At 36.7% G+C, this 8,985-nt stretch overlaps 1 protein-coding gene across 1 annotated transcript; it reads right to left on the bottom strand.

Moving 5' to 3' along the window:
• Positions 1–694: 694 nt before the first annotated feature.
• LOC110929171 (aconitate hydratase, cytoplasmic) lies at positions 695–8,727 on the bottom strand. Its single transcript, XM_022172293.2, has 20 exons — positions 8,233–8,727; positions 7,226–7,330; positions 6,909–7,069; positions 6,722–6,814; positions 6,431–6,616; positions 6,025–6,186; positions 5,785–5,929; positions 5,545–5,687; positions 5,413–5,469; positions 5,248–5,327; positions 5,085–5,160; positions 4,719–4,904; positions 4,564–4,631; positions 4,346–4,464; positions 4,124–4,245; positions 2,972–3,070; positions 2,411–2,890; positions 2,222–2,320; positions 1,143–1,385; positions 695–1,047 (listed from the first exon to the last, which is right to left on the bottom strand). The coding sequence occupies exons 1-20, from the start codon at positions 8,522–8,524 to the stop codon at positions 976–978; spliced, it is 2,988 nt and encodes a 995-aa protein (XP_022027985.1). The 5' UTR covers positions 8,525–8,727; the 3' UTR covers positions 695–975.
• Between the last annotated feature and the right edge of the window lie 258 nt (positions 8,728–8,985).

Raw genomic sequence — 8,985 nt, 5'->3', positions numbered from 1 at the left:
TGTGAAGATGTTTGAAGAAAGGATGTCATAGCTTTTTTTTTAAGCTGAAAAAAGCCATTTTCAGATCTATTTAAAAGAAAAAAACAAACAGTCTTCAAGGGTAACGTCTGCGCGCCTGCAGACATCAGCTCCCTTGAAGATGTTTGAAGAAAAAACAAACACCCCCTTCATAAGTCTCCCGGACAGTTTTGCAACGAACTATATATAATAACCACTTTTACCACAGCTAGAAAATGGCTTACATTATGAACGATTTGCTTTGACTTTTGGGTTTGTTTTATCAATGTTCAGTTCATGAGGCATGGACTAGATTGGGTTGAACCAGAATACAATAGATGCCGGTTGGCCCGTCCAACCCAAGTCGGTTCCTACCCACAAACCAAACTGATTTGAAGGTTTCTAGTGCGACCACCGGTTTTAAGATCTGGTGAAAAAAGTGAAAGCTACTTTAGAAGCTAGATAATACGTAGTGTACTTTAAACGTAGATATAGGTGTACTGGGAGTTCAAATTCCACAAAGTGTGGTGTATTTTTCTTAAAAAGTCTAGGAATTGTTTAAAAAAGAAATGTAATCTGGACTTATCTAACCAGTCCAACCAGTGAACTGGTAGAGCAAGTGAGCAACCAGTCCAATTTTAAAACATTGTAACCACCAAGTTGTTAACCATAGAACTATTTAATAAATACATAACACAAGCTTAAACTTCTTCAACTTTCTTTGCATCAATCAAGAGTTTAGATACATGATCTCGAATGGCTATCCAATAGCCACATGTACGTAAACAATTAAATAAATAAAAGGCCCGCCTCAGAGGAGGGTGTGATATACCGACAAGTTATTCCAAAACGTCTGTTGACTATCGTGTAATCTGAAAATCACACTTTTAACTGTCGTGAAGAACTCTTTATTTTTAAACTTTACTCAAATTAAGCAATCAAAAAAGCATCGGCTGATGACAATCCTGCAGATCTACATCATTTCTGTGTAGTCAGTTGTCGAATGACATATGGAAGAATGCCACCATGGTTGAAATATGCCAATTCCACCTGCATAAGCCAAAATCCGATTGTATGTTCATTAGGGGTGTTTGGATGTGTATTTTAAAAAAATTAATTGTTTACAAAGTATTCAATTTTCATACCTCTGTGTCAAAGCGGGCGGTGCATGTGAACGACTTTCCATTATCGGTGGTGACAGTGACATCTTGACCAGGCCGGATTTCATTGATATTGTTTGGGAGGTCAATGTTATACCGTTCATGACCAGTCAACCCTAGTGTGTCTGCATCTTCACCAGCCTTGAAACAAAGAGGAATGATACCCATTCCCACTAGATTACTGCGATGGATCCTCTCAAAGCTTTTAGCAATCACTGCTTTAACTCCCTGTCAAAATACCCATAACCATTAACAATAAAATTCAATCCAACATCTTCACAAATGAGAATAAAAGCGGTAATTTTGTCCCACTTATGTATAAATAATTGGACTCGGAATATGTTTATTGGCCAGGTGCGTAACTTAAAAGTATCTTTTTAGTTGTCCAAAGTGTAATTTTACAGCATAAACACTCCGAAGTCAATTTATTCAAAAAATTAAAAATCTATTAAGATAATATAACTTTTGTAATCAGATTCAACTAGGGGTGTACACGGTTCAGTTTGGTTCGGTTTTATGGTAAAACCGAAACTGTAACCGACATGTTAAGATTTTTGGTTTTAGCAACGGTTCGATTTCGGTTTTTGGAACAAAATTACGTAAGATTCAAAAATTTATGTATAATCCAAGAATTAAGAATCTTTTTTTATTAATATTGTTTCATAAACCTAACCTTCTAATCTATTTTTATGTTTCTCCATATTTTTATTAAGACATTTTCTTTTATAATACTTTGAAATTCATTTAATTTTTATGTTAAAATTTGTTATTTCCTGTAGGCAATGGAAAAATCATTTCAAAGATAAATAAACATGCTAATGTTTTTATTATAAATACTTAACATTCAATAATAAAACTAATAATTCCTAAATCAATGTAAAACAAACACTAAAGAATGAAATTTTAGGTTATTCGGTTTGGTTTTTCTCGCTTTTCATAAAAAGCAAAACTGTAACCGGGCCGTAAATTTCAGTTTGGTTTTTTCGGTTCAGTTTTTTGTGTGGTTCGATTTTTTTCGGTTCTGTTAAATTGGTTTTTTCTGATTTGGTTTTTTCGTGACTCACCAGCAACATAGGGCCTTTGGCAGCCCAATCTCTAGAGCTGCCACTACCGTACTCAGCTCCAGCCAAAACAATAGTATCCTGACCAGCAGCCTTGTATCTCTGATAAGAACAACAGTGATTGCAACGATTTAGAGAAAAAAATATTTATATCTTTATTAAAAACATGTATTCGGTTAAATATAATCTTACCGATGCTGCATCAAATACGGATAATTTCTCTCCAGTTGGAATATGAACAGTCTTTGGGCCAACTTCTCCGTTTAAGAGCTTATTAACAATGCGGATATTGGCAAAAGTACCCCTAGCCATGATTTCATCGTTACCTCTTCGACTACCATAAGAATTAAAGTCTTTGCGGTCAACCCCGCGTTCAAGAAGGTATTTTGCAGCTGGGCTGTCTTTCTGAATACTTCCTGCAGGTGATATGTGATCGGTTGTAATACTGTCACCAAAGTTTAGCAAGCAGTAGGCGTCCTTCACACCGTGGGCCCCAGGTGGGTCCATTGTCATGTTTTTGAAATATGGTGGCTCGTGAATGTAAGTAGATTTTGAGTCCCATGAGTATAGCTTGGATTCTTCGACTCCTAAGTTGTTCCACATGGGATTTCCTTTAGTGATAGCTTCGTAAGTGCTCTTAAACATGTCGGGTAAAACACTTGATTGAACGGCCTGCAACATTTATACTTTCAAGTTAAAACATAAATCGTCACGACAGATTTGTTAAATTTACGAGACGTCAAGAGCGCTTACATCAGCAATTTCTTGGTTGCTTGGCCAGATATCCCTGAAATAAACATCCTTCCCATCTTTTCCAACTCCGATTGGTTCCTTCTCGAAATCAATATCAACCTGCAAACACAATTAAAACAATCACAATATTTTATTACATAGGTTAATTATTAGAGAGACCTTCAAGCATTTCACAAGGTCATCTACTACATGAAGTAGTGTTTCTTTCGAATAATATACTTTTATGCTCTTGTAATATACTTTGCCAAATAAATTTATATACTATCATCATCATACTCAGTAGATCCAACCAATAGCAAAGCTAAGGTAGGGTCTGAGGAGGGTAAGATGTAGACAGTGAAAGCCTTACCTCTACCCCGTAGGAATAGAGAGGTTGCTTCCAGTGAGACCCCCGGATTGATTGTAGGTTTGCATCAAGCCTTGGACATAAGGCACATAACACTCAGCAAAAGGCCGATTAAAGCATGTACCCCTTGTCTTTCGGCTATCAACGCCACCACATGATGCATGATTAACTGTCCCTCGTTTTTAACGTTATTTTCACGAAATTAGTAAAATAACGTTAAAATTAGTGCACTTTTGTCACACCAACCAACTTTGGCATTAACCAACTTTAGCCCCTCAATTTACGGCTATCAACGCCACCATATGATGCATGATTAACTGTCCCCCGTTTTTAACGTTATTTTCACGAAATTAGTAAAATAACGTTAAAATTAGTGCACTTTTGTCACACCAACCAACTTTCGCATTAACCAACTTTAGCCCCTCAATTTAATGTCATGTTTAGCCCCTCAACTTTAATAATAAACAACTTTAGCCCCTCAACTTTAATAATAAACAACTTTAGCCCCTCAACTTTAATAATAAACAACTTTAGCCCCTCAACTTTAATAATGCCATGTTTAGCCCCTTAACTACATCAAACAACTTTAGCCCTTTAACTTTAATAATGACATGTTTAGCCCCTCAACTTTAATAATGACATGCTTAGCCCCTCATATTTAATAATGACATGTTTAGCCCCTTAACTAAAACATCAAACAACTTCAACTCTCGCAATTTGCTTATCTTTATCTACGTTTCAAACCCGCTGTGGAGCACGGGTGGTAACCCACTAGTTATGATAATTCAACACATTAAAATACTTACTGTGCCTGCAAGTGCATAGGCAACAACCAAAGGAGGCGATGCAAGATAGTTTGCTCTTGTCAAGGGATGAACACGCCCCTCAAAGTTACGGTTCCCGGAGAGAACAGCAGAGGCGATTATATCTGCAAATGAATGTCAAACGTAAAAGGCAATAAAGATTACATTTTTAGCTTATATGGTGAAAATAGAGTTAATAAAAAACGTATTATTCTAGTATTATACCGTTTTCAGATATTGCAGCACCAACTGTTTCATCCAGTTCACCTGAATTACCAATACATGTTGTGCAGCCATAACCGACGATGTTAAACCCTTGCTCATCCAAATACTTCTGCAACCCACTGTATGATTAAACAACCATATCTTGTCAGTTTTCTTTCGACTTGAAAATCTCAAAAACCCAAAGAATATGTTCTTCAAGAAATATAAGCTTAATATACCTTTTGAGCAAGTATTTTGTAACTACTCCAGAGCCTGGAGCAAGACTTGTTTTAATCCATGGTTTGACCTGAATGATATTAAAAGATACGTAAAACAAACACAGAGAGAGTTTCACAAGTGGTGTTTCATTATATTAATGGAATACAGGATATACCTTTAGGCCCAATTCGCAAGCCTTTTTAGCAACAAGACCTGCCCCAAGCATAACACTAGGGTTTGATGTATTTGTGCAGCTTGTAATTGCGGCAATTACGAGACTGCCATGCCTGAGTTCTGCTGGCTCTCCATGAAATGAAAATTTCGCGACTTTATCTTGAGAATCTTTCGGTACAGCAAATCCCTGCAAAATATATAAAATTATGCGGTCATGTAAACTGGCATATAATTATACGCACGTCACCTTCCACTATTTAAACCCATACAAATAATGGATACGCTTCGAGCTGCACCCGTTTTGCTATCTATAATAAAAATGAATACGCGTACACAACAGTTACATAGATAAGGATCTGAAACACACCTTGAATCCCACTTTGTTGTCAAGGCAAGAATGCCAATCAGCTTTCATTTCTTTCAAAGGAACCCGATCATGAGGCCTATACAAAAATAGTAAATACTCTGGTCAACGAAGACTAAAAGCATGATACAACTAGTCAACCAGTAAAAACTACACAAAAACACACCTCTTTGGCCCGGATATACAAGGTTCCACGTCTGAAAGGTCCAACTCCAAGTAGGATGAGTATACTCTTTCTACTTGTGGCTGTTTTTATAAAATCATAATTAAATCACAAATTGATATCCACCAGACCATACTGCAGTTAAGAGAGTCAAATTAGGGATCTTACCTCATTATAATCAACAAACATGTTGTTTGCCCTTAAATATGCTTCTATCATTGCAACCTTAATTTCATCAAAGAAATATAACGTTAATTAAGAGTATGTTTAAAAGATAACCCAAATATTATAATCGCTTACAGTATCATCACTTCGTCCAGTTAATCTTAGATACTGAAGAGTGACATTATCAACCGGGAAGAACCCCATTGTTGCACCATACTCAGGTGACATGTTGGCGATAGTTGCCCTGTCAGCCAGAGATATTTTACCCACACCCTCACCTATTAAAAAAAATAAAATCGATAATATCAGTATACATATATAAACATATTTGCTAGCGCAAGGCTACTAACCACAGTCAGGTTACCGGTTACCTACCATGGAATTCAACAAATTTTCCAACCACACCATGCTTCCTTAACATTTGGGTGACAGTTAAAACCAAATCAGTTGCTGTTACACCATCACGCAATTTTCCTGATAACTTGAAGCCAACAACGCCAGGTAGAACCATACTCATTGGCTGTCAAGGTCACAATACGTTATATATTAGAAATAAACTACAGCAAATACATCAAATTAATTATATTAAGAATAACATATATGTTTACGGTTTACCTGCCCAAGCATTGCTGCCTCAGCTTCGATTCCTCCGACACCCCAACCAGCAACACCTAACCCATCAATCATGGTAGTGTGGGAATCAGTTCCCACAACACTGTCGGGATAGAGCACTCCATCAGTGTTGAAAACAACCCGACCCAAGTATTCGAGATTAACCTGAAAATGCATAGAGTTAAACTAAAACTGCTTTCCTCACTAGTTACATCAAGTAAGGGGGTGTTTGGTTAGAGAGTATAACTGTATTAACTATTAAGTGAGATAGTGTTTGGGTATGTATAGTTTCAAGGTATCGGTTAGAGAGAAAGGGGTTCCCCAAAGTAATAATAATATGTAACATATATATTGATGTACAATTAAATCAACATATACTACGAGCCCATAACTTTTTTAAAAACTGTACCTGGTGCACGATACCAGATCCTGGTGGAACAACAAGCATGTTATGAAACGCTTTTGATCCCCACTTAAGGAAAGCAAATCTCTCCTTGTTTCTTTGGAATTCAAATTCCATATTTGCTTGTACTGCATTTTCTGACCTGGCAACATCAACTTGAACTGAATGGTCAATCACAAGATCCACTGGAACCTGAAACAAAACATCACAGCAAAATTAAAAAAAATGAACAGAAGGACCAATTAATGTATTGATGTTATTTACAAGTCAACATGCAAATACTAAACATACACATACCAAAGGATTAATCTTGTCAGAGTCGCCACCTAGATTATTCATGGCATCACGCATACATGCAAGGTCAACAACAGCTGGAACACCAGTAAAATCCTGGAGATTAAATCAAAAGTTGCAATATGATATCTGCATATATAATACACGCGATCATGAAAGTCAATGGACTGAAACAAGTGAAAGTAGATGCCTGCAAGAGAACACGAGCTGGCTTGAATGGAATCTCAACTTGCTTTGGAGCAGTCTTTTCCCAATCAATAATCTTCTCGACATCTTCCTTCGTAACTTGGAAATTGTCACAGTTACGGATTGCAGATTCTAGAAGAATCCTAATGGAATAAGGCAGCTTGTCTGTTTCCCATACCAAATAAATTACAATTATTATGTGGTCAATTGCATTATAAAATGATGTTTTATGTATAATAAGAGAAAGCTGAAAATCAACAAGTAATGTTTAATTATGAAGGATGTATTTGGTGAAATCTAAAACTGTAGATAAAAAAATACCTATTCTTGGATCATTCAGAGCAGGCAAACTATAAAACTTTCCGAACTCCCCGCCTCCAGGCTTGGGAAGACCAGTTAGAATTCCACTGAAAGCATTCTGGGAAGCTGCATATGCATTTAAATAAATGAAATCAGATAAAACTCGTAAACAAAAAAAGTACAATTTCAGGCAGCATACATTATAAAACAAATCTGATAAACATCATTAGTCAATCGCCTATGGTATCTGATAGATATTGTTCATCACACAATCTTTACAACAAAAATTTGCAAAATTCACTCTCTTTGACATTCCTTATGATCCAAACTTTTATTCATATGAACAAATTGTTGCGTTTATATCCCAAATTACTTCAGCCTATATACCCTTTTACTTGCTGTTATAAGCCACGGCTCTTTCAGAGCAACCAGGAGTCAATATTAACGACTCTGTTTGTCAATCACATCTCAATAAAAAAAGTCTTACCTGTTCACACAGCAATAGCGTCACTACAAATATCTAACTAACCTTACATAGAACCTAATACCAACTAAAAAAACCGCACTCCCTTTTCGATAACATACTTAGAGTTATCAATCCACAGTTACTCTTTCATCCAATATTTTAAAATCCAGATTTTATACCGTACCGGATTTGGCTCCAAAACGGTTTAACCGGGTGTATCGGGCGGTTTTACCAGATGGTTCAACCGGTACAACCGGCCGGTTTGAACCGGTTTTTAAAACATTGCTTTCATCCATTAACAACCTTGGTTTTAAAAAGAGAGAGGCGGGCACGTTCCCTTTGTTTTGTTTATTATAACAAAACTAACATTTTCATTAACATATACTATGTGTCCTAATCTAGGTCAAAACCACCATCACCTACAAATTCAAACCATAATTCACACGCTCAAAATTTTAACAGTTACTAGGTCTAAGATCATTTCCACACGAGAGCGAATAACAAAATCTATAACATAACAACACTAGATATTCTACAAAACCAAACAAAACGAATCAATTACCCATAGTAGCTAGGGTTCGGTGAAACCGCTCAAGCACAGGAGACGCGGCGGTCCTGATCTGCGACGTAAGAGTCGCCGGAGACTTCCAATCAACACCGTGACTCCACCGTGGAATAGACGATCTAACGTTACGGAAAGCGGAGGAAACACCGTTGTACGATCGGCACTGCGAGGCGATCGGAGACGGTTGCGTTCTGGCGATGGTAGAGTGGAGCCTGGTGGCGGTGGAAGATGATGATGACCTAAAAGCTCTGCGTAAGAGAGCTGAAGAATGAGGACCTGTTATAGGCATAGTGGATTAAAGAAGTGTACAAAAATGAGATAAGGTTGTTCTGTAATTCAGGCAAATTGAGGGATGGATGATGATGGTGATTGATGATGGCGTTTTTAGGGATTGCAGGAGGGAGGAGAATAATTGGGGGAGAAATGAATAACGTAGAAAGGCCTATGGGCGTGTGCCACTTTTATGCTGTGGAATAATAATATCTGTCCATGTGTTCGCCTTTTATAATTTAGGGTAGGCTAAATATACTCCTCTTTTTTACTTTTTAAAATTTATACCCCTCTTAAAAAATTAATTTATAACTCCCCCTTTTATAATATTATGGTTTGACATTGTAGGTGATGGTGGTTTTATAATATCATTATTTAAAAAAAAAAAATTCATCGTAATAGGGTAAAGTTTCGAATAGTCACATTATTAGTTTGTTTTAACTTTTACTGTATCATATAAGACCATGTGTGTAGCACTGC

This window comes from Helianthus annuus, chromosome 3, assembly GCF_002127325.2.
Source record: "Helianthus annuus cultivar XRQ/B chromosome 3, HanXRQr2.0-SUNRISE, whole genome shotgun sequence".
In the NCBI taxonomy this organism is placed as follows: Eukaryota; Viridiplantae; Streptophyta; class Magnoliopsida; order Asterales; family Asteraceae; genus Helianthus; species Helianthus annuus.
This window is presented reverse-complemented; position numbering and strand designations above follow the sequence as displayed.